Source organism: Lepisosteus oculatus, chromosome 3 (genome assembly GCF_040954835.1).
Source record: "Lepisosteus oculatus isolate fLepOcu1 chromosome 3, fLepOcu1.hap2, whole genome shotgun sequence".
Lineage (NCBI taxonomy): Eukaryota > Metazoa > Chordata > Actinopteri > Semionotiformes > Lepisosteidae > Lepisosteus > Lepisosteus oculatus.
In genome coordinates this window covers 35,928,624-35,955,349 of record NC_090698.1, presented here as the reverse complement: position 1 = coordinate 35,955,349, position 26,726 = coordinate 35,928,624, and the positions used below count along the sequence as shown (strand labels likewise).

General features: G+C 36.2%; 1 protein-coding gene across 2 annotated transcripts in view; it reads right to left on the bottom strand.

The window, feature by feature from the left end:
• LOC102695318 (BMP-2-inducible protein kinase) overlaps positions 1-26,726 on the bottom strand; it is a 58,824-nt gene that overhangs the window by 18,732 nt on the left and 13,366 nt on the right. Inside the window, exons 7-12 of one of the 2 annotated variants that reach the window (XM_015364727.2) lie at positions 26,300-26,448; positions 25,694-25,866; positions 18,685-18,792; positions 9,593-9,771; positions 6,759-6,913; positions 6,462-6,575 (exon numbers count right to left, since the gene is read on the bottom strand). In XM_015364727.2, the coding sequence (XP_015220213.2) occupies positions 6,462-6,575; positions 6,759-6,913; positions 9,593-9,771; positions 18,685-18,792; positions 25,694-25,866; positions 26,300-26,448 (878 nt within the window). The remainder of the gene's footprint in view (positions 1-6,461; positions 6,576-6,758; positions 6,914-9,592; positions 9,772-18,684; positions 18,793-25,693; positions 25,867-26,299; positions 26,449-26,726) is intronic. The other variant, XM_015364732.2, reaches the window with a different exon arrangement.

The following is a 26,726-nucleotide window of genomic DNA, read 5'->3' as shown; positions in this document are numbered from 1 at the left end:
GTTTAAGTCTAAATGTTTACTGTTTCAAATGTGATCAAATAATTAAAGTCAACAATAAGGTGCAGTGCAAAAACAAAAAGTCAATGTAGACAAAATTTAAAGAATTATTTAGTTAAGGCAGATTTGTTTTTCTCACCCAAGCACTTCTGACATCCTTGCCTGATGGTGGGTATTAATGTGAATCTCGTGCTTAATGTAATAGCAGAGTAAAATGACTCCTTCAGACATCCTCACACAGGTAATCTAAAGGTGATCTAAAAAGGATCTATTTCATGCAATATACTTGGTAGATATTTATACATTTCTTATCCATATGGAAAAGTATACATTGTAAAAACCAAAAGGAAATTAAAACTATTAAAATAGTTGAACACTATAGTTTCATAAGGTGTCATAAGCTATTCTATACAGTGCATACTCATTTTGTTGAAGTTGATCATGCAATTACCTCTCTTAGATACTGTACAGATCCAGCCATTCAAAAAGTACGGAGTACTCACTGCTGAGGGACAATCTTATCAATTAAGAATTTAAGTTGTATACTCTTTAGATTTTTAATAATGTTCAACTGTGAATTACAGCATGTCAATCACTAACATTAAAAAGTTGGTATATTTTATAAAAGCAAGATTGCTCAGTTGGACAAAAGTACACAACCTTCCACCTTCATCATAAATATTTTAATTATGCATAAAGCGAGCTGCACCCAGTGCGATCAAAGTGCAATCAGAGCAGAATGCATAAAAATGTTCCACTATTATAGCTTATTGTGAACATGATGTGTCTCTTTCAGGTTTACACCAGAATTGAGAAAATCTATATTTCATCTTAATCCAAATGTCAGCAGCCAGCAATCAGCCAACAAATTAACTTGGAATTAAAAAAATAATTAACTGTACTTTATAGTACACCGTCTGGGATTGAACCCTATCCGTTAGCGTCATTCAACAGGAAACCAGCTGGCTGGGCTAAAGGAGACCTCAGCCCGGATGCCTGATTTGCTCTGGGAGGTTGTCTGGCAAAACTGTTTCCAGTGTGTGTATCTGGATGAATTATTATACGTGAGAGTTTTGTGTTTAATCATTTCTTAATGGAAATCTTTAAGTTAAACATGGGAGGGGGGAATGGTTTTTGTTCTTTACGATTGCCAGTAATCAGAGAACAGCCAATCAATACGATGGGCACACAATTTTTTTTTTAATTTTTAAAAACGCAATATATAATAAGATACAGTGATGTGTCCCTGCCTGACATCGCATGACTTTAAAAGCTGTAAAAAAACTGGTTTAGATAGTTAAAAACCACTTTTTATGTGCTAAAAACCGGTGATTTCTCTTCCTTGTGATCATCTTAGAATCTCTGTGTACACTGTAAGATTTTTACTTTTTATTTGTTTTAAATACTTGAATTTCATAAACGCAACACGTTTCATACAGAAAAAATAATCACATTCTCTTATCTTCCTGTTATGAAGGACAGATCAGCTGGTCTTTTTTCCCCCCAATCAGAGGCTGTGAAAATACTGTGCTCTGTCAGAGGCGGGAAAGCAGCACAGCCTGAGCATTCGCAGTGCGAATGGCACTAATCGTGTCTGCATTTATCACTTAGTTTTTCAAATTAAACAACGTAAATCATTATCATTGTCTTCTATGTCCCTTAATTAACTTTAAGCATAGCTTTCTCACGATTTAGATTTATTTTTCATACCATCGTTAAACAAAGCAGGAGCGTATTGTACTTTCTAATAGCATCACACGTAGAAAGATTAGATTGTAATCGTTTCAATCGTGTCATCTATACAAAAAAGTTGTTTTTAATACCACTTGATAGTTATATTAATATAGATAAGAACTTAAGTTGTATACTGTTTAGACTTTTAATAATTTTAAACTGTATTACAGCATGTTAAAGATTAAACATTAAAAAGTCGGTATATTTTATAAAAGCAAGATTGCTCAGTTGGACAAAAGTACACACCCTTCCTCCTTTATCATAAATAATTTAAGTATTCATAAATATTTTATGCATCAAAGTCCTTAACTTGGTAACTTAGTGGGTTCTGGTTTTAACGTGCTTGTTCCAACATCATTAAGCTTATAGTCTATACTTCATAAAAAGTTATAACTTTTTATCCTTTTCTAAGAACATGTAGTAAGAACACCAATTGCTATCATTGTAAAAAGATAAATGTTGTAGTGATTTAACATTACTTGATAGTTATATGAATATGGAATCGTGTAACTAAGCAGCTAAATTATCACAGGTGGACATTTCGGACACATTTTGACATTCTTTTCTTTTTAAAAAACTTTTGTCCTTGTAGTCATAAGGGACAAAGCACTGCACCCAATGGTTCTAAGTGCAATTTGTTTTTTTTGTTTCTTATATGGTGAATACATAAAAACAGTCCACTATTATAGCTTGTTGTTGGTTCTGGCATGAATTTGTGTATCTGGATAAATTAAGTGATGGTATGGTGATTAAGGATTTCTTTGCAAAATTCTTAAAGTTAAACAAAGGAGGGAAGAAGGGTTATTTTTACAATTGGCACTCCGAGATTCTGACTGATTTAATTCCCCTCATTTAGCTGAAAAGGATAAAGAAATTATGCAGTAGTTATATGTATCGGAAGGCGCTCTGTTTTATTAACAGACACTTCGACTCAAACCTGTGTTGTACAGTGATATAGACGTGGGTAATAAAACAGTGGGCACATTGTGCAAATTCTGCTAAACTGGAAATTAGAAATTAAACACAAGAAGAGTACTATTGGACAATGATGTATAGCTCTTGTGGAATTTCTCTGTAAACTGAAGAGTTATAGAGGAGACACGTTGTGTATCACCTCTTTTTACACTTGTAAGAACATTCCAATGTTAATGCGACACGGAAGATATTATTAATAACCTTTTAAATCTGAAGCTGTTAACTCTACTTCACACCTGCATGTCAAGATCATGGTTTCAAGATAAAAAAATATCAAAGCTTTGACTGGATGAGAATGTCATGATTGTTTTGCAAGGGTGCGAAACATGATAATTTGTTACAATTACCATCAGGAGAAAAAAAGTTTATTTTTTTATTTATTTGTGGCTGCTGCAGTGGCTTGCAATGGCTGGATAGTTAACACTTCAAAATTGCTTTACCAGTCTGTCTGTGGGGGGAAGGGGGGAGCTCTCCTTGACAGCTGACACTACATATGCTTAAGTAAAAAATTAATAAAAACACCAATGTAAACATCATATTTACAGTTTGTTGAAAATAAAAATGTAAAGTTCTCTAAAGCTTTCTCAGTCAAGAGCAACAATTCACATAGGGAGCTGTTTAAGCATGCACAGGCAGCAAAAGATCAGCTTAAGAGGGAGGAAAATGCTTTCAGAGAAAACAATGTTTCAAGTTGAAGAATACAGATCCCCAATTCAATTGCAGCCTAAACCTGTCCCCACCTGTGTGTTTCGCAGAAGTAGGGGTAGTATGTAAACCTGGCTTTATGAACTCACACCTGGGATTTGATTAATTCCATTGATTTAAGTGTCCTTCTTTCAGTTGGACTGCATGATTATTGTTATGATTTCTCTATTATTATCGAATCCATCAACTCGTTCACTTGGAATTATTTTGGAAATATTTTAACATGTTCCTTTTAACTCAGCTTGTAATGTCAGGCTCTCTGAATGAGTTAAGCTTTGATGCAGTATAAATAAATGTATATCCCACATATACAAGCTATACTGTAGTGGCTTTAAAACTATACAACATCGCAATGTTTGCATGTGGCACGTCTTTGTTCAAGTTTTAAAACTACAGTATGGAAAAACATTGTTAAGAAAAAATAGGACATTTAATATGACATCTAATGTTAAACAGCAACAATGACAACAGTGCATGCTACTGAAAATTCCTTCCCATCCCTCAGAACTGTCTATTCTACATAACATTAAAACGCAGGGTGTTGACAGTCCTAGCCTTTGTCCTATCTTCGGTTTACAGACTGTCCAAGGTCATTTATTATTAATAATATCTTCCATATCGCATTAAAATTGGAACGTTTTTCACAAGTGTAAATCCACCTATTTTCTAACTGCTTTATCCAGGACAGGTAACAGTTTCACTGACCCCCTTCCCTCTGCCTGACTTGTACCCATTTTTATCCATTCTGTGTCTGAATCGCAGTGGGTGAGAAACCCACAGAAGGATCACCTAGACAGAACCCCAATTGACAAATGGGCTGCTTGGAAACACTGCTGTGATGAACAGCTTAAAAATGTTTCTAAAGTAATCATGCATGAATGAGTCAAATTAAAAATAAAGTGTTTACAAAGAACATGGATTACAGTAATTCTACCAGCTATATAAATACATATATTTAGATCCTTAAATTAAAATCGTTATTCATTTCTTTAGATAAGTGATTCCATATTATATTCCCCATTTCATGGATCCTAAAATCTAAGTTTTTTTACTGAGATAGCGAGCGCAAGTATTCATAGAGAAGGTTAAAACGTGGAATAAAAAGGGAGTTTCAGAAATTAAACATAAGTCTGGAACACCCCGTCTCAAAATTAGACTTTTTATAAAATTAAGTTTGTGAAAACTGTGACAAATCACCCTGAATAAAAAACAATTTTAAAATGCAAGCAGTTTGAAATTATTAGTTGTTATTAATAAATCACTTAACTTTGAATGTGTTGTGATATTTAGAAATACCAACAAATTTAATATAGTGTCAATAATATTTACTATTTTAGTTTTTCAAAAAAATGTTTATTTGTTTAAAGAACACTCATGGCAACAGCTGGGTTCAAACCCCCAACCTCCAGCATGCAAGGCACGTGCCTAACCCATTACACCGATGCGCTCCTAGACAACTTAAGCTGTAGCTGAAAAGGGCAAAAAGTTTCTAAGTAATCTTGGATGAATGAGTCAAATTGATGCAGATGTTTACAAATATAGTGTACTACTGTGATAATCTGAGCTATATAAACATAATTATATTGTTATTTATTTATTTAGATATGTGATTCCATATTATATTCCCTATTAATCAAATTTTAAAAAGTATGCGTTTCTTTTACAGTGATAACGATCGCAAGTATTCATAGAAAAGGTTAAAACATTATAACTTTTTATGAAGTATATAAACTTAATATAGCCAGAAGGAGCACGTAAAAACTTTTCCAAAATAACCAAAGTATGCTACCGAATTAAAGACTTTGATGCTTAAAAGCCAGCAGCCATGTCACTCTGCAGCTCACAACTGGCAGCCCACTGAAGCTAAGCAGGTGTGAGCCTGGTCAGTACCTGGATGGAGACCTCCTGGGAAAAACTAAGGTTGCTGCTGGAAGAGGTGTTAGTGGGGCCAGCAGGGGGCACTCACCCTGCAGTCTATGTGGGTCCTAATGCCCCAGTATAGTGACGGGGACACTATACTGTAAACTGGCGCCGTCCTTTGGATGAGATGTAAAACCGAAGTCCTGACTCTCTGTGGTCATTAAAAATCCCAGGGTGTTTCTCGAAAAGAGTAGGGTGTACCCCGGTGTCCTGGCCAAATTTCCTATCGGCCTTTATCAATCATGGCCTCCTAACAATCCCCATCTATAAATTGGCTTCATTACTCTGCTCTCCTCCCCACTGATCGCTGATGTGTGGTGAGCGTTCTGGCGCACTATGGCTGCCGTCGCATCATCCAGGTGGATGCTGCACATTGGTGGTGGTGGAGGGGAGTCCCCACTACCTGTAAAGCGCTTTGAGTGGAGTGTCCAGAAAAGCGCTATATAAGTGTAAGCAATTATTATTATTATTATAGGAGCATTTACGGTAACTCGCGGTAGACTGCGTAAAGCGCACCGCAAAATAATGCGGTATCGCCCGCTTGTTTTGAATGGCTGCATCTGTATAACCACTTTTAAAGAGGTTAAGTAAAAATGTTAATGCCCTTATAAGGATAAGATTGATCTTTTATATAGATATCAATATTTAAATAATACATTTTATACACTTTTCAAATATTTTGATAATGATTATTAATGTAACAAGTTTTGTATTTTGTAGTTTTTCATTTGGATTTTCTTTTAGATTTATTCTGTGTATGTTGTGAAAAGGATAACTGAAGTATATTTATGACAACCTTCATTATCTGTGGAAATAAGGCTTCCTTTTATATAACATGCTTTCAGCTAATAAATGTCAGAATATATAAGATTTGTTTATTCAAAGGTACATGTCATGATGAAGTCCTTTGTGTGTCGAAACATTGTCAGAGTAGAATACATTTCATTGGAGAATACATCCTCCTTTGGAGATGTGCATCCTGTTCATCTCATTGCTCTGTGAAGGGTTGATATTATTTATTACTTTTGTTTTTCAAGTACAGTTGCAGCTATTAGGAATTAAAATCAGTTAAATATGACTTTAATTTCAAGGAACCATGTTTTTCTTCAGATTGCTTCCTTAAAACTTGCCTGGATTAGAAACAAATGGTACTGAGCCAAAGAGATCCTCTGAGAGTGTTTTTTGTGAAGTCTGCTGCATTGCTAAACTTGAGTCAATACTTGCTGTCCTTTCTTCAGGTTTCTCTGTCAAGGAACAGATATAAAGCTTACTTTAATTTTAGTATAAATATGATAATGTAATTTCACATGTTAGAAAGCATGGTTAAATATCAAAATAATAAACCATGACATGACAAAATAAATATTTTTTTAGAAATCAACATTACTAAATGACAAGACTTATAATATATTGCCATCAACACTTGCTTGCTCTCAGGAGGTCAAATTCCCTGTCCAGCAGTTCTTCTTCCGTTAGTTTAGAGAAATTGTCCTCTCCAAAGGGGTTCCAGCTAGACATATCTGGTGGGTTGCTGACGTTCTGTTCTGGGGTACCAACTACTTCAGTATCCAATAAAGCAGTTCTAGAGAAACAAAAGGTAAAATGGTTTAAAATTTTAAATCAATTTAGCATAAACTTGAATAATTATTGCATTTATATAGTACTTTTAATCTCAAAGAACTTTATACGCATAGTATAAGGGGACTTACTTCCTCAACCACTGAAATACAGCACCCACTTGGTTGATACATGGCAATTTTGGGCTAGCAGCAGATCGGGCAGAGAAAAAATACTTCACTAACTGAATTAAGGAAAGCTGATTTGGAAATTCTGGTCCTGAGAAAACAGTGACACATACTGGTTTACACTTACTCCAGCAACTTGTTTTTTTTTTTTTTAAGTCTAAAGAAAGATGTCTGTCCTGTCAGTACATACGTAGCCATTCAGAACGCGTGTTAAAGGCCCGTAACATAATACAGGGGCTGCACTTTATCGCAGCATGTGATTCACTGGCCAAAGAAGATCAAAAGGTGGCATTTGTGGTGCATTAGTTGTTAGTGAAACGATTGCTTCATTTTATCTCTCTACTGTGCATGTTTAAATCCACTTAATATAGAATATTAATATGGAATTTTGCAACCAAAGGGAACTTTTGGTAGTTGAGCACCATCTGACCATTTTATGCATAAGTATTTAACTGGTTAATTTGGCGTGCTCGTTCTGACTATATTAAGTTTATATACTTTGTAAAAAGCTATAATGTTTTAACCTTTTCTATGAATACTTGCTGTCATTATTGTAGTAAAAAAATGTACCTTCTGGAATCCGCTTCATAGGGAACATAATATGTAATCACGTAACTAAAGAAATTAATAACAATATAAATTTAAGGATCTAAATAAAATATATTTATAGAGCTGGCAGTATAACCATTGTCCACTTTCTTTGTAAACATGTTTTATTTTTTCTTTGACTCATTCACTTATAATTACTTTCTAAAAATTTAAACTGTCTTTTTCAGCTATTTCCAGGTGGCCTGTTGGTGCAGTGGGTTTGGTGGTTAGGCCCCCATCTGGGAGATCTGGGTTCAATTCCTGCTTAGGGCGCAAGTTTTTAAAAAATAAAATAGTAAATATTACACTATATTAACTATTTATTGTTTTTTACATATTACAATGTATTCAATGTTAAATTATATTAATAATATAATAGAAATGTGAATAAACAAACATGAATACTGTCAATAGTGGGAGTAAAAACCAGTTCAACCAGTTTAATTAAATTCAAAATACTTTATTCATCGCAGTGCGGCAATTCAACACAAGCCTTAAAACAAAATTGTATACATCATAATTATAATTGAGAATAAAAAAGTGGTATTGAAAGACCACTGAAACTATAATGATGTATCTGATTATTATTAACAGTATTAACTTACTAATAATAAGTAATAATTAATAATAATTTCAAACTTTTAAGGAGTAATTGGTTTTCTCCGGTTTTCATAACCTTTTCTTTCTCATAAATGCCTGTTTATGAGATATGATGTTTCAGTTGTCAATAACTTTGCAGAAAATGACACAGAGCCTTTAAACTACAGGCATTTTAAAGATTGTGATTTGTGAACATTTTCACAGCTTTTATTTAAACAATATCTAGTACCTAGTTGCATTTTTAGAAATCTTAGTTTTATCAACAGTGGGTTTTAGTCTCTTGGTTTACTGGGGAAGTATCAGATGTTCAACTGAGGAAGAAGACAACCCCCATCCACCAGACAGACAAAGGTGATTAAAATATGTAGTGTGTCAACACAAACTCTGCTAACAGACTAGAGAGAGAGATCACTTTATAAGCCATATACAATTTCTAGCATTAGGAATTTGTCTTTTTCAAATATCCCTGCTTGCTCTCCATGAGACACACAGACAGAGAGAAGCTTGGTGTCAGAGCGCAGGGTCAGGAATTGTACAGTGTCCCTGGAGCAGTTGGGGTTGTCCCCAACGGAGTATGATTCTTCTGCCAGCTGCGGGATTTGAACCAGCAACCTTCCAGCCACAGGCGCAGATCCTTAGCCACAGAACCACCATACGCAATACTTTAAGCAACATTAGCTGTTTATTAAATTCACCTACTTTTTAAAAATTTCCCATCAAGGTTTAGTACCAATAAACAGAGGGAACTCTATGGACTTGCTTGTTTGAACTAAACCGTGCTCCAGCAAACAATGTACAATATATCACCTTCTGCAACACTTCTAGTTTAGCAGGATTTACGCAATAAGAACATCGTTTTATGGGGGGTGACATAACCCACATCTATATTGCTGTATAACATATAGGTTGCTGTAGGTTTGAGTTTGAATTGTTAAAAAAAATTACACTGCAAAGTGCTGCAGTATCTGGCACACATTCCGAATGGCTAGATCTGTAGATGTCTCCAAGCCAGGTTTTGCTTAGCCTCCAAAATCTGACAAGATCAGACCATAAAGCAATCATGCAGTCAGCAGCTGATGACTACCAAAATTGTACTACAGTAACAACTGTTTTTTAAATGATATTGGTAGTGCCCCATAACTAACACAGCGGTTGTGAATGCAAATAAATGATAGTTAAAGTTCCCTGCCAAAGTGTCACAGTAATTGTAAATGTAAAGAACAATGAAGAAGTGTAGTGTACCACTCACCTGACTAAAAGTGTCAAAGTGTTATACAACTTATAAAACTGTTTTTCAGCATAATGAACTTATGTGTGGTTTGATTTACCTCATTTTGCTGAACAGAGGCTCCACTGCCACAGTCCCAACATGAGTTGTCACAGCTGGGCTGAAATTCCCTATAGGTGTCTGGAACTCCAGAGGTGAGGTAAGAAACAGAGTCTGTTGTTGGTGGGGATGATTCTGATGATGTGGCTGCTGTGCAAATGCTTGATGGTATTGCTGCATCTATGAAATATTTAGAAGAGCTTGGTAACACAGTACAGTTTACAGAACATACAGCATAACAAGATACAATGTGCTGTTTTATAATCACTCAGGGTGCTATATGTACATTTATAACAAGATGAGGGAAACAGAAAAATTAAGATGACAGAATTTGTTAGGAATTATTTACTGCAGGCAGCAAGGCAAGTCTTAAATTAAATTAACAAAGGAACAAGTAGTAATTCCACACTAAAAAGTAGAAAAAACAATTGGCTGTTGAACCTTCATGCCTCAACAACTACATTTTATCAAGGATTTCTGCTTAATACATGAATATATGCTAACAAAATACAAATTGGTGAAGTACCTCTTTTTGTGAAACTATTAATGTACAGATGTAGCCATTCAAAACAAGCGGGCAATAACGCACTAGTTTTTTCAGGTGCGCTTGACGCAGTCTACCACAAGTTACTGTTTTAATACCGTAAATTCTTGCATAGTGCCGCTTCATACCACGTGGTACCACAAATAAAATAAAAGTATCCGGAATTTCCACAAGGTGGAGCTAATAAAGCTCAACCTCTCATGTTTGAGCTGTCACCATCAATCTCTTTACCGAAGATATTACTAATAGTATTAATAATGAATGACCTTGGACAACCTGTGAACTCAAAGTATTGCCCTGGTCCACATTCTTTTTTTCATTTACTGTCTTTGTAAAAGTAACACCACAGCATTTTGCAATCACTCATTTGTTTCCAATCATGCAAAATACAGTAATTTATTAGAATCTCCAATTCACCATGCCTTTCACATGCTCATAAAAGATATTGATTTAGGAACATAAACATATTACTGTATGCAAACTGTACAGTGTACAGTATGTATATGTATATTTAATGTCTTTACTGTGCCCGTTTAAGTATTGAATATTTATATGGAATTTTACCACTGAAGGGAAATCTTAGTAGCTGAGCATAAAAAGAATAGGAGCATACTGTAACGCGTGTGAAGGCCATAAACGATATTAATTTTGGAACATAAACATACAGTATATGGCTGGTCTCGGTACTTTAAAGACAAAATACACACCAGTATTCCATTTCTCCCTAAACGTTTTAAGCATCGAAGTCTTTAACTAACGTGAAATAACGTGTATAAAAACTGGTAGTTTTAAGCTTTTCTGCGAATACGCTCGATACCGGAGTAAACAAGCATAATTTTAGAACTTCATTAATAGGGAATATAATATGGAATCACGTATCTAAAGAAATTAATAACGATATAATTATATTCATGTACCGCAACACAAGAATAGTACACGTTGTACAATGTCTGTTGATACTGCTTGTGTAGGGCTGTTTCACCATTCCTCATGTGACCTTGCGGGTGGTACTGTGGTCTAGGTGCCCGACTTGTAAACCAGAGGTTGTGTGCAAATACAGCCGGCGCCGCGACTTTTCTTTTAACAAACATTTCTTTGAGAAAATAGAATAGCAATATTATGGACAATTAATTGACAATAAATATAGAAAAGCACATATTAAATTTGGGAAATTGTTTTAATATGTAAATAGTTCCCTGGTTCTGCATCTCTGGGTGTTTCTCTCTCTTGCTCGCCCTCCCACCTCTCTCTCTCTCTCTCACCCTCCCCCCTCTCTCTCTCAATTCAATTCAAGGTGCTTTATTAGCAGGGCTCGTCGTGTGTCTCTTTCTGGTCAGGGCGCGGGAGAGCTCGCTGGCAGGTGGCGACGGAGAAGAAAATAAAAGCAGCTTTTAACTCCGCAAGTCTAAGTTTTTGGGTCCGTCCTATCCGAACTCGAAATCGTTACACTATCATTCTGTCCATCGAAAACCTGTTTATATGTGACCTTTCAGAACACCTATCTGTTTTCTTCCTAGCACAATTTATTTGTACACAATTTCTCATTACATTATCATTCTCACTGTGCATAACAAGGAAGATTAATAAACATAAGGTTGTTAAATGACAATCTATTGTTTATCTCATGGCTAAATAGTCAAGTCTAGCCAAAAGAGAAAACATCGACTTTATTTAAACTCCAGCGAAAGTATTAATGGTTTTTAATTACCATACTTTTATGGTACATGACTTTGCTAAAATGTATTTAAAAATAAAAATGATTACAAACGCCAGGAGAGAGAGATACACAGTTTTTCAAGTAATTGTTTTTTACTTTGTCAGAGAGTCTTCGTGATTTTTGCCATAGTCTGTCTCCTTACCAAAGCGATATAGTGGTGCATACACGTCTGTGCCTATATACAGTATGGTACAGATAAACTTGCACAATACAGATGAGCTAATACCTGGGAAAGACACTCCTATCTTATTTAAAACACAATACGCAAGGGAATGTGTCTGATGCATTAGCAAGTTAAATAGCTGGGCGTAACAATTGTTTCCTTTTTCTGATCACACTTTTTGGATACTCGTCTCACCTGCCCTGTTTTTTGTTTTCATTTGCTGTGTATTCCCGCTGCGATCCACTCCTGCCCTCACACCTTAAGAAGACTATTGTACTATTGTGCTACTGTAGTATCTTTGCGGCCTTCTGAGTCTGTGCTGTCCTCTGAAAGTGAGATGATCTCTGGGTCTTTGACAAAACAAGGCTCGTCAGATAATGTAAAAAAAGACACGAATCGAAACCTTTTTTAAAGCTTTTAAAGTCGTGCAATGTGTAAGCAGGAACACATCATTATATCTTATATATGAAAAATACAAACTGTAATATAGCTCCCAAACAAATGCAAACGTGTTACATATATTGTTAAATTATTACTTCTTTTTCAGGAAGTTAAAAAACACTTGAATTACTTATCCAGTCTCTCGAAATAAAATTATTTTTCAAGCAGCGTGATGCAAGATGCTTTTTTAACGTCGGGCAATGTGTTTTTTTTTAATCTAACATTGATAGATCAAAAAATCATTCTTAATAGAAATTATTTACCTGCATAAACTTATAAAGGTTGTATTTTTGCACAGTGAAGAGGTCTTTTTTAGTTATACAGTAGTTGTGCAAGCTCTGGTGAGCGTTTCTTTTTTGATGAGTTTCAAAGGGTAAACACAGCTGTATGAGCTCCTCCAGTCAGGACAGGAGGCTCTACTGTACACAGAGAGGAGCGGGAGGGGGGAACAAGCCCATACCCTGGCTGATACCCTGGCCTGTGTCTCCAGACACAGCTGGATGAGCTCCACCAGTCAGGACAGGCAAATAAGATACACTCTACAGACATTCACAGCAGCGACATATCATAAAACATTTGCACATACTGTATTGTTAAATTATTACTTGTTTTTCAGGAAGTTAAAAAACACTTGAATTACTTATCCGGTCTCTCAAAATAAAATTATTTTTCAAGCAACGTGATGCAAGATGCTTTTTTAACGTTGGGGAATGGGTTTTTCTAAAAAAAAAACTGCGAGCCTGCACTACAGCGACCATAGTACAGTATGGAGACCAAGAGCTTTTACGGGAAGAGACGAGGTGCTTCTGCCGCCCCAGCTTGCAAAGAGCGAAGGGTAAGCAAATACAGCAGGTTTCATTTGAAATACGCGATTATAGCGCATATTACAAGGTATTATTGCCGTTTTGAATTATACATTAAAATATAAATATTTCTTCACAGTCTGTTCTTCAGGAAAAAACCGCACGGGCGAAAAGATCTTCGAAATCTACCACCAGGACAGTAAAAAAAAAGGCAGTAAAAAGGATGAAAAGAAAAGTTTATTTTGACGTCTGTTCTGCAACTGATGAATACTACTGTGTGACTTTATTTCTTAAATAAATTATGTTATTTTGCCACAGGCTATGGGTCTCTGCTCTCGGCCACTGGCTAGGGTGCCAACCTGTAGAAGCAGCACCTGTATGGAGACGTTTTGGCAGCAGCAGGAGCAGTACGACGCATTACTGGGGAGGATTGGGAGGTTAGAGACACTCCTGAAGATGCAGAAGAAGGAGACAGTATGTTCCGGCAGTCAAACGGTAGAGCAGCTGTCTCCCGATAAGTGCCGCTCCCCACCGCGCACGTTGCAATGCCTGGCGGAAGCAATTCTCCCAGATATCCAACTGAGCACATACCGCCTCAGGACGCTCCATCCCGGCCTCTCTGCTCACCACCGCCCAGGACTTGGCTGACGCTGTCCCCGCCATCTATCTCCCCTCAGGAAGCACCGTTTACAGAGCGGAATTCACAGACGCCAATGGGACGAACAATTCTCCCAGATATCCAACTGTTGCCCATCACTCAAGAGAAAGAGGGCAGTTTGTACTTGCAGTGCATTGGTTTGATGGGAAAGCGAGAGCCGACCACTACGCCGCCCTCATGTTTAGACATTTTGTGACTTTTGAAATTTACTGGGGGTGGACCACGTCGGTAAATTTCAATGGGTCCAGAGGCAAAAGTGCCTTGCCTTGCAATCTCCGGGAAACCATTAGTAGCATGGTGAATCGGAGATTCTCAACACTTACTTTGTGCAACTGGAAAATAATTCATGATCAGATCAACGGAATGCTTCAAAGAAGGAGGCGCTCTTTTCCTCTAATTTAACAGTCTGTCCAGAAATAAAACATTCCCGTTAAACAAGAGGAATGTTAAAAAATTTTTTACAAAAGTAAAAAACAATTACTTTTGACAATGAAAAACTGTGTGTGTCTCTCTCTCTCTCTGCTGGCATGTTGTGGGTGGGGTGCGGTGCGGTCCTTATCCTTCTCAGTGCATAACATAATGCATTTGTCTGGGTGCTGACAAAGTAAAAAACAATTACTTGAAAAACTGTGTGTGTGTCTCTCTCTCTACTGGCATTTGTAATCGTTTTTATTTTTAAATACATTTTAGCAAAGTCATGTACCATAAAAGTATGGTAATTAAAAACCATTAATACTTTCGCTGGAGTTTAAATAAAGTCGATGTTTTCTCTTTTGGCTAGACTTGACTATTTAGCCATGAGATAAACAATAGATTGTCATTAAACAACCTTATGTTTATTAATCTTCCTTGTTATGCACAGTGAGAATGATAATGTAATGAGAAATTGTGTACAAATAAATTGTGCTAGGAAGAAAACAGATAGGTGTTCTGAAAGGTCACATATAAACAGGTTTTCGATGGACAGAATGATAGTGTAACGATTTCGAGTTCGGATAGGACGGACCCAAAAACTTAGACTTGCGGAGTTAAAAGCTGCTTTTATTTTCTTCTCCGTCGCCACCTGCCAGCGAGCTCTCCCGCGCCCTGACCAGAAAGAGACACACGACGAGCCCTGCTAATAAAGCACCTTGAATTGAATTGAGAGAGAGAGGGGGGGAGGGTGAGAGAGAGAGAGGTGGGAGGGCGAGCAAGAGAGAGAAACACCCAGAGATGCAGAACCAGGGAACTATTTACATATTAAAACAATTTCCCAAATTTAATATGTGCTTTTCTATATTTATTGTCAATTAATTGTCCATAATATTGCTATTCTATTTTCTCAAAGAAATGTTTGTTAAAAGAAAAGTCGCGGCGCCGGCTGTATTTGCACACAACCTCTGGTTTACAAGTCAGGCACCTAGACCACAGTACCACCCGCAAGGTCACATGAGGAATGGTGAAACAGCCCTACACAAGCAGTATCAACAGACATTGTACAACGTGTACTATTCTTGTGTTGCGGTACATGAATATAATTATATCGTTATTAATTTCTTTAGATACGCGATTCCATATTATATTCCCTATTAATCAAGTTCTAAAATTATGCTTGTTTACTCCGGTATTGAGCGTATTCGCAGAAAAGCTTAAAACTACCAGTTTTTATACACGTTATTTAACGTTAGTTAAAGACTTCGATGCTTAAAATGTTTAGGGAGAAATGGAATACTGGTGTGTATTTTGTCTTTAAAGTACAGAGACCAGCCATAGTGTATACAGTTTACATACTGTAATACTGTATGTTTATGTTCCAAAATTAATATCATTTATGGCCTTCACACGTGTTATGCTCTTATTCTTTTTATGCTCAGCTACTAAGATTTCCCTTCAGTGGTAAAATTCCATATAAATATTCAATACTAAAACGGGCACAGTAAAAACATTTAAATCTTTCTACGACCGCCCAACTGCTTTGACATGTGCCCCTGTCGGTCAACCAATCACGTGTGTGTCTGTGCCGCGCACTTTGGCTGCATCTGTACATGTTCTTGATGCAAGTTATTTAAGTTTATTCTTAACAACATTAGTAATGTGCAACATATACAATTGTTGTTTTCTGAATAATGTTAATAAATAATGAAAAAAAATGAAAATTTTACTCTTTGTAAAGAATATTTTTCTATTAATTAGCTTTATCATTATCCACCTTAAAAGTAAAAAAAGTTTTTTTTACATTTCTTTACAGTGTAATTACCTTATATGTTCTGATTTAACAAAGCATTGATCAATTTCACTTTCACTCTTTCCCTGAGGGCCTATAGTAGATTGCATCTGATATTAAGCAGATGGGAACAGGTAGGTGAAAATATAAACTGAACACTGCACTGCTTTGACAATATTGTTAATCTAGGGACATTTACACAATCTTTATATGATCTTACAATGAATTGTGAAAACAATCTCTCCTAATATGTTATACAACAGGGCTAAGTAAAATATAAACCTATAAGGGTAAAACTGCCAATTTATGACTACTTTAAAAAACAAAACAATAAGGTTTATCTTAACTCAACAAAATTACGTTACCTTAACTAAAATCAGCAAAAGTAAGTTTTTTGTGTATACTGTAGTCCCATTTACCTCATGTGGGCTTTCCACGCCCTGACTAACACCTAGAAAAGCATTTCAGGATAATCTCCTAGAGATTATGCATTGGTGCCTAACTGATGTTTTACAGAATGGGACTAATTAACTATTCCTGCCTTGGATGAAGCAAAGAATTGACAATTAACTGATGAAAGTAAGTTAAATATACAGTATCTGTATAACTAATGCATGTTTTTATTGCAAATATTTTAACACATTCCAATCCATATACAGTGCCTTGCGAAAGTATTCGGCCCCCTTGAACTTTTCAACCTTTTGCCACATTTCAGGCTTCAAACATAAAGATATAATTTTTTTATTTTATGTGAAGAATCACCAACAAGTGGGACACAATTGTGAAGTGGAACGAAATCTATTGGATTTTTGAAACTTTTTTAACTAATAAAAAAATGAAAAGTGGGGCGTGCAAAATTATTCGGCCCCCTTGCGTTAATACTTTGTAGAGCCACCTTTTGCTGCGATTACAGCTGCAAGTCGCTTGGGGTATGTCTCTATCAGTTTTGCACATCGAGAGATTGAAATTCTTGCCCATTCTTCCTTGCAAAACAGCTTGAGCTCAGTGAGGTTGGATGGAGAGCGTTTGTGAACAGCAGTTTTCAGCTCTTTCCACAGATTCTCGATTGGATTCAGGTCTGGACTTTGACTTGGCCATTCAAACACCTGGATATGTTTATTTGTGAACCATTCCTTTGTAGATTTTGCTGTATGTTTGGGATCATTGTCTTGTTGGAAGATAAATCTCCGTCCCAGTTTCAGGTCTTTTGCAGACTCCAACAGGTTTTCATCAAGAATGGTCCTGTATTTGGCTGCATCCATCTTCCCCTTAATTTTAACCATCTTCCCTGTCCCTGCTGAAGAAAAGCAGGCCCAAACCATGATGCTGCCACCACCATGTTTGACAGTGGGGATGGTGTGTTGAGGGTGATGAGCTGTGTTGCTTTTACGCCAAACATATCGTTTTGCATTGTGGCCAAAAAGTTCGATTTTGGTTTCATCTGACCAGAGCACCTTCTTCCACATGTTTGGGGTGTCTCCCAGGTGGCTTGTGGCAAACTTTAGACGAGACTTTTTATGGATATCTTTGAGAAATGGCTTTCTTCTTGCCACTCTTCCATAAAGGCCAGATTTGTGCAGTGTAAGACTGATTGTTGTCCTATGGACAGACTCTCCCACCTCAGCTGTAGTTCTCTGCAGTTCATCCAGAGTGATCATGGGCCTCTTGGCTGCATCTCTGATCAGTCTTCTCCTTGTCTGAGCTGAAAGTTTAGAGGGACGGCCAGGTCTTGGTAGATTTGCAGTGGTCTGATACTCCTTCCATTTCAAGATGATCGCTTGCACAGTGCTCCTTGGGATGTTTGAAGCTTGGGAAATCTTTTTGTATCCAAATCCGGCTTTAAACTTCTCCACAACAGTATTACGGACCTGCCTGGTGTGTTCCTTGGTCTTCATGATGCTCTCTGCGCTTTCAACAGAACCTTGAGACTATCACAGAGCAGGTGCATTTATACAGAGACTTGATTACACACAGATGGATTCTATTTATCACCATCAGTCATTTAGGACAACATTGGATCATTCAGAGATCCTCGCTGAACTTCTGGAGTGAGTTTGCTGCACTGAAAGTAAAGGGGCCGAATAATTTTGCACGCCCCACTTTTCATTTTTTTATTAGTTAAAAAAGTTTCAAAAATCCAATAGATTTTGTTCCACTTCACAATTGTGTCCCACTTGTTGGTGATTCTTCACATAAAATAAAAAATTTATATCTTTATGTTTGAAGCCTGAAATGTGGCAAAAGGTTGAAAAGTTCAAGGGGGCCGAATACTTTCGCAAGGCACTGTATTTATTCTCTTGTATCACTCTTTATATAAACATGAATACTTGTACACAACACTTTTAAGTAAAAAGTGGTTATACATATATAACATGGATATGTGAAAAGACAACTTTAAGCAACAGATATGAATAAAACTAGCGAAGTTAAATACACAGATGACTGTAAAACCAATAGCTAATCAAAGGAAATCTGCCTGTGTTTTATCTTTTTGGATTCTCACATGTGACTGAACATTATTGGTCTTTATGCCACATTACTCTTTATCTCAAATGACTGCTTACCACTGCTGTATACTGAGCCTGCTGCTGGAACACAGGCTGCATCATCATCTGTTGATGAAGGATATGTTGCTGCTGCAACTGTATGGACTGCTGAACAGCTTGCTGATACTACAGAAACAAAAGGAAATAACACTTAGATTACATATTTAGTCAAGCTTTGTATAAGGTACAGATCCAGCCATTCAAAATGCGCAGGGGAAACTGTATTGATTTAACAGGTTGCAGGGTACTGCTAGTTTTTTTTTAATAGGGGTGCACTACTTTGTAAAACCGCCAGGTGGAGCAGTGAAAGCTTAACATGGTATGTGAAGCATTTGGGTTGTCACCAGAAAATGCCTGGTTTCGAATTCCAGTCAATGCTGAGGGACAATCTTTTTCCAATTACAGAATTTAAGTATACTGTTTAGACTTTTAATCATTTTAAACTGTGTATAACAGCATGTTAAACATTAAACCGATCAAAAAGTAGATACATTTTATAAAAGCAAGATTGCTCAGTTAGACAAAAGCACACAGCCATATTCCACCTTCTTCATAAATATTTTATGCATCAAAGTCTTAAACTTGGTAATTTACAGTGGGTTATGGTTTTAACATGCTTTTTCTAACATTATAAAGTTTATATACTGTACTTCATAAAAAGTTAAAACCTTCTATTCTTTTCTAAGAATATGTAGTAAGAACACCATTTGCTCTAACTGTAAAAAATAGCTGTACTGATTTAAAACCACTTGATAGTAATATTAATATGGAATCGTGTGTAACTAAGCAGGTAAAATATCACAAGTGGATGTTTTGGAAACATTTTTTTTTTAAATGTTTATTGTCCTTATAGTGGTAACGAGCAAAGGACTGCGCACTGCACCCAGGAGGTTCAAAGTCCAATCAGAGAATTACTTTCGGTTTGTTTCTTTACTTTGCAGAATATAAAAAAATAGTCCACTATTATAGCTTGTTGTGAACACAATGTGTCTCTTTCAGGTTTACATTTCAATTGAGAAAATCTATATTTTGCCTTAATCCAAATTTCAACAGCCAGTAATCAGCCAACAATATAACTTTAAATGTAAAAGTTTAAACCATATATTGTACTGTGCAGTACTGAACAGTACTCTGGGAGGTTGTTTCTGGCAAAATTGGCAAAAACACTCTGGCATGAGTGTGTGTATCTGGATGAATTATTATACGTGATGGTGTTGTAATTAAGGATTTCTTCACAGAATTCTTTACGTTAAACAAAGGAGGGAAGAAGGGTTATTTTTACAATTGCCAGTAACCGGAGTAAGCTTATGAATATGTTGAAACCATACAATGACAGTGAAGACAAACGTGTTACACCTTTAAGCCAGTGGACTCTCTCAGTTGTGTATCACCTTTTTCACACTTGTTATAACGTTCCAATGATAATGCAATACAGAAGATAATAATAATATTTAATATGAATGACTATGAACAAGCTGTAAACTGAAAAGTTACAGAGAACCCACGTTGAGTCATGTCTTTTCAGCTTGGAATTTAACCTTTAGAGGAATCCTTTTGGCTATATTTTTTAACATTGACGTATGTGTAAAAATAGTTTATTATAGCGTGTTGTAAATGCGATGTGCCTCTTTCAGATTTACATCTGTGTAGCGACGAGGCTTATTAAAATACAGGAATTAAATTTTCTGCTCCCTTGCCAGTCTTTCTCCTTCATCTCAGTGGTGCCTGATATAGTTCACAATTAAGGTGTTTTTCTAGCTGATAGAATGTCCTGATAAGGAGCAGCTCCCAAAAGCTGGTACCCATCAACCACCTTAACAAATGTAATTTCGGCGCCTAAAAGTCTGAGATTCCAAAGAAAAGTGTTATTCAAAGTTGGTTTATGACCCTAAGGTCAGAGGGCATGGTTTCTCATCATCAGCCAATCAGGAACTGGCTGGGCAGGTTAACCCCACGTGGGTCTCTGATGCCCATGAAACTTTCAACCAATGAACGGCCTGCATTTCCTCCAGGGAAAACAGGCAACACAGAGAGCCTGGAGAACGGTTCGCAGGGCAGAACAGTTGGAAAAGCAAAGCTCCCAAGCGCAGCACAGCTCCCAAGCCCGGGACATTCTAGCAGCACGTCTGCTGGACATTCAGCCTCAGGGCTCCACCTGAGCATCCTCAGACTCAGCCCGGACCACCACGTAACGGCCAGTGTGTCTGAGTGCCAGAACTTTCCTTTGTTCTAAGAGTCGAGGACGGAGGTTGCCAACATGTAACCAAAGGATCCACCCGAGGTTAGCATCAGCAGCAAGCCTCGTGAACAGGTCGGAACTGTGGACAGCTGAATCAGTATTCAGAACTAGCTTCATCAGGAACGAACTGGTCCTCTTCCTGACCTGCTGGGACCCGCAGTCACTTTTTCTCCTGTGCACAAACTCTGCTAGTTTCAGCCAACACTAACTAGCCGGTCTTCAGAGAGCATCAGCAGCGCATCGCAGGAATCTCTCACCAGCCGCAACAGCACTGCTTGGCACCGAGCCAGAGAGCGCCGATTGGACACAACAACCAGCCTGCCTTTGCTTCTTTGTCCACGGGAGATCTGAATCCCCACAGATTGGATGTGTATTCAACAGTCTGCATTACCGCTCGAGAATTCAATTGTTATCCCAAACAGAGTTGATATCAATTTAATTCCTAAGAGTGATGTACTTGTTTTGAGTATCTAGTGTAGAAGTTGTAACCAAGTTCATTTACGAAACGGTCTAAATGAATGATATACTGAATGTATGTCCCTCTTGATATTTGTAACTCTTCATGATTGAAAATATGTCTTTGGTATTCTGCTAACCCTCACGATAAGATCTGTTATGTTTATATGCACATTTTATGTATTAATAAATGTATTATTGTGTATAAGTACCTGTGTGTGTGCGTTGAGTTATCCCGTAAGGTTGGATTCTAATACCATCAAAAGAATAATTTGTGACTTACTGCTACAATTAAGAATTGTTCCAGTAAATGCACAACCCCTACACTACATCTGCGTTAAGAAAATCTATACTTTGTCTTTATACAAATTTCAGCAATGAGAAATCTAACTTTAAATTTGGATTAAGAAAAAAAAATCACATACTGCACTGTAGTGTCTTTGAAACCATATGGTATCATACTATATATACAGTATATTAATACAGTCAAATACGATCACACTGCCGTTCATTGCCATTTGGGTATATCTGTGATTCTGACCTGATGGGATTTGCGTGTGTGGAACAGCAAGAGGCGAGACCCGGCTGTGGGGGTGGGGTATTTTGATTATACTATGAATAAATACCTGAGGTATATCGTCCAAGTTTCAGAATTGTAAATAAGAAACCTTTGATGAGTCTGCTCAGACAGAAAAAGGTACTTTTTCAGAACTTGTGTACTGTGCAAAGTAGGTGATTTTGAAAACAGCTAGTGTTGCTTAAAGAACTTAAAATCTATCTGACTGTACTGTAGTTATCATGTAATTGAGCAGAAATCATCAGTGACTATTGGAAATGTGTATTGATGGAGAGTGAAATTAAAGCCCACTTCCCTTCCTCTTACTGTGAGGTGATAATGCGCTGGCTGGCACAAAACAATTCCTCCTTTCTGAGTATCCTGGAGATGGTTCATTCATTCACCTTTTGGTAATAAGGCCTGCTGATCTGGTTAACACCACAGGGAGAGGGGAGAATGTGATTGTTTGTGTAAGAAACGTGATGCATTTACTAAATTAAAGGGTGTTAAAAGTTTAATTAAAAAGTAAACAGAAAACGTACAGCTTACAAAAATATCCTAAGCTGATTTTGAGGAAGAAAAATCACCAATATTTCACATATAAAAAGTGTTTTCACTATCTTAACCTGTTGTTTATGGCTTTTAAAGTCATGCAGTGTCTAATTTAGGTAGGGAAATGTTATTGTTTCTTAATTTTTTATTTTCTTTAAAAATTAAAAGAATCATCAGTTGCTCATCGTGCCATACAATATTATGTTACATTTTTAGGTTTTTGAGAGACCTCTGAACACTTCACCTGATGCATAAAAATGTAGCATAATGCATTCTAGCATTATGAACTCGCTTACACCTGAGATCTGCTTTATTCAAACTAAGGTTTATAAAAATGCAAGCAGATATTAGATATTGTTTAAATAAAAGCTGTGAAAATGTTCACAAATCGCAATCTTTAAAATGCCTGTAGTTTAAAGGCTCTGGGTCACTTTTTGCAAAGTTATTGACATCTGAAACATTGTGTCTCATAAATAGGCATTTTAATAAGAAAATGAAGGTTATAAAAACCAGAGAAAACAAAGGACTCTTAAAAAGTTACAAGAAGTTTGACATTATTATTTATTATTAAGAAATTAATACTGTTAATAATTATCAGATACATTATTATAGTTTTGGTGATCTTCTTAATACCACTTTCTTATTCTCGATTATAATTATAATATTTACATTTTTGTTTTAAGGCTTGTTGTAAAGGCTTGTGTTAAATAGCCCCACTAAATAAAGTGTTTTGACTTCAGTGTTTTTATACTCTCACTCTTGGCAGTATACACATTTGCCCATTTATGTTGTTGATATAATTTAACTTTGAACATGTTATATAATATAGTGTCAATATAGTGTCCATAACATTTCCTTTTTTTTAAAATGAATGTTTATTTGTTAAAGAAAAACTTGTGCCCTGAGCAGGAATTAAACCCTGGCTTCTAGAATGCGAGTCAAACACTGAAGCCACTGTACCAATGCACCGCTTGGTAGCTTAAGCTATAGCTGAAAAGGAGAGGCAAATAACTTCATGAGTGAATGAGTAATCATGAGTGAATGAGTCAAATTGATGCAGAGGTTTAAAAAGAAAGTGGACTACGGAAATACTTTGAGTGAAATATATTATATATAGAACCTTAAGGTTGTAAAGTTATTAATTTCCATATTATATTCCCTATTAAGCGGATTCTAAAAAGTACGTTTTTACTGCGATAACGAGCACATGTATTCATAGAAAAGGTTAAAATAGCTTTTTATAAAGGATACAAACTTAATATAGTCAAAATGAGCACTTTCAAACTTTACCAAAATAACCACAGTAAGTGACCAAGTTAAATACTTTGATGCATAAAAAGAAAGTGGAATACTATTGTTTATTTTTTATTTAAACTACCACTACCAGCCATATACAGTTTGCATAATATATTTATATTCCTAAATCATTTATGACGTTCAGAGACATTAAGCTCCTCTTATTTTTATGCTGAGCTTCCAAACTTTACAATTTTAGTTGCAAAATTCCACATTAATATTCCATATTAATCAGATTTAAACATTTACAGTAGAGAATTTAAATGAAGCAATCATTTCACTAACAACTAATGCATCAACAAGCACCACCTGTCGATCATTTTGGCCAACAAATCACATACTGCGGTAGCCTGTAAATCAATTCCTGCAGGATAGGGTTTTACTGCGCATTTTGAATGGCTACATCTGTACCTACGATGATGAATGGAACCCATCATTAAAAAAAAAGTTTTCCTGTGAAAACCAAATCAGTGGCCACAGGTATGACTGAGGGACATAAGCATTATATTCTACTAGGGGTTTCCAAGATCTGTTTGGGGGTCCCAGTATTATACTAAGAGCTGTAACATTTTTGTGTTCCTCAACCATGTTTCATTCAATTGATTTAGATCAAATTGAAGGGAGTATCAAATCCAGAACATGCCCCAAAACATATAAAACACAAAAGTAATTTCCTATAAAATTAATCTCAGCATGTCTTTTTATCATTCTATCTAATTGAGTACATGGGGAGAGAGCATTTGTGAACCTTTTCCTTTGTGTAGCATGAATGCACAACACTGTTTTTCCAATATTATTTTGTTATTTCTTTAGATTTTTCTTTATCATATGTTAATCTCACCTTATAATCAAATTTATAATCACTCCTAGTATTTCTGTATCATTATTACAATCTATTGTTTATAGAGACCCCAGAATGTCATGTCTTTACACTGTATGTATGGTATTCTTTGAAGAACTACTGGCACTATTATTTGTGTAAGCAATGTATGTGGATTCTAATAAGTATTTTTCCAGTTAAAAACAAGAGGGCACATCTCAAGGGGTTTTATCTTGTCAAAACCCTTTGGATTAAAATTTAGCATGAATCTCCAAAGCAGACTCAGAACTTCCTGCATAAGTGCTTCTTAATAAATGCATACATTTACATAAACGGTTCTTAAAACCTGGCTTTATCATCTCCACATTAAATCTGGCAGCTGTCAATATGAATAAAGTTGCACATTTATTTTATTTTGTGAACCTGGGTTGTTCCAATTCTTTTGACTGTGCTATAGAATGCTGTCATTGCACTGAAATTACAGAAAAAAGAAGTAAAGGCAACACAGCCAAAACATAACCCACGTGATTGACTTCTCTGACAAACACAACAACATTAGTCTAAGGAGCTTTATACTTTATCAGGGTTAAATAAAGCTATGTTTAAAGGCTTAAAAGTCATTGCACATATTTGGGTAAGACTATGCAAACTGAAAAACCAGCTGCATCTGCTGATAAAATTCAATATAATTAATTGGAAAAGAGTTGTGAATGGGTACAACACGTAAACGTACAGCATGTATGTGTTTCAAAAACATTTACAACATACAAATGTCATCAATTCCAAGTCAAAACTGTGATACTACAAAACAGCAAAAATACTTGTGTGCAGCAAAAAAAAAAGTATAGAATGTAAGTTTAAAAGTGTACAAGTTCTACAAGTGTGCCACCACTTAAAAAACTCACTGCTATGCTTCTCAAAAATTGAGTTTGGTAAACTCATATACTTGCAACACTTCTATATATTAACAACATTCCAGATTCAGGAATGCTTAGGAGACATTAATCAATCAGTTTAGCTAAAATAAGTTATTCAGCTGTAGAGTTAGAGTGTTACTAATTGTCTTGATACCTAAGCATACACTTCCAGGATCTTGCTCAGAGCTCACCTGCTGTAGATAGGTGTGTTGAAGTTGCTGTGCCTGCTGATGTTGATGGAGCTGCTGTTGTTGCAGCTGCTGTAGCCGCAGGTCTCCTGGCTGTAGCTGCTGGAGGACTCTGTGCTGCTGACTTGTCCCTTGAACATGTGAGACAGGTTGCTCATTTATAGGTGCTGACACAACTAGAAAATAATAAAAAGCAAAACATTAACAGGTTACATAGGTGTACTTGTATTAATCCATTATGCCTAGATCAGTTGATATTAGGCATTAATATAACATTGCCATAGTTTTTGACAAGCATCCTTATAGAATTATACAATTTGAAAGGAAGAAAAAAATAATGATGGGGCCTATTAAACTAATTCTGCAAATGGCTCTGACTGGCACATGATAAGGAACAACTATAAACGACTTAACCCTAATACTGGTCAAATACTGGTCATGCACAGCCGCATGATGAAAAAATCTTAGCTCTTCCCAACTTGTACAAGTATGTATAAGTTTAATTTTAATAAAAGAAAAATAATACATTCGGAATATATAGAGCAAATATAATGACACTGTACGTATATATGAATTAGAAAATGTTTGTTGCCCATTTGTGTTCTTCACCTTTTTGTCCATTGCTCACTGGTGCAGAAGGAACTGTCATTTTCACAGGAGTCACAGAATTGTGGATTGGCAGTACATTGGTGTTTGCAGCTTTTGGTCTTTGTCTTGGTGCAATTGATGTTTCTGTTGGTCCAACTAATTCAGTTATTCTGTAAAAAGTAATGACTGTATTTACAGCTTTCTTTTCTGAGACATAAACAATACAAAAACATCATAAAAGTAATGCTACAGAGGACTTTGAGGGTCTGAGGGTTTCACGAAGGGAGAGGGGAAGAGAAGCTCTGGATACAAGGGTTCTTTGGAAAGATGAGATTAAAGAAAATGCCACCTAGCATAAAGGAAAATGATTAGGACAACACCACAATGGTAAACCCGTTCCTCTCCATGAAATGCAGACACTGGACACTCAGAATTATTGAATTGGAAT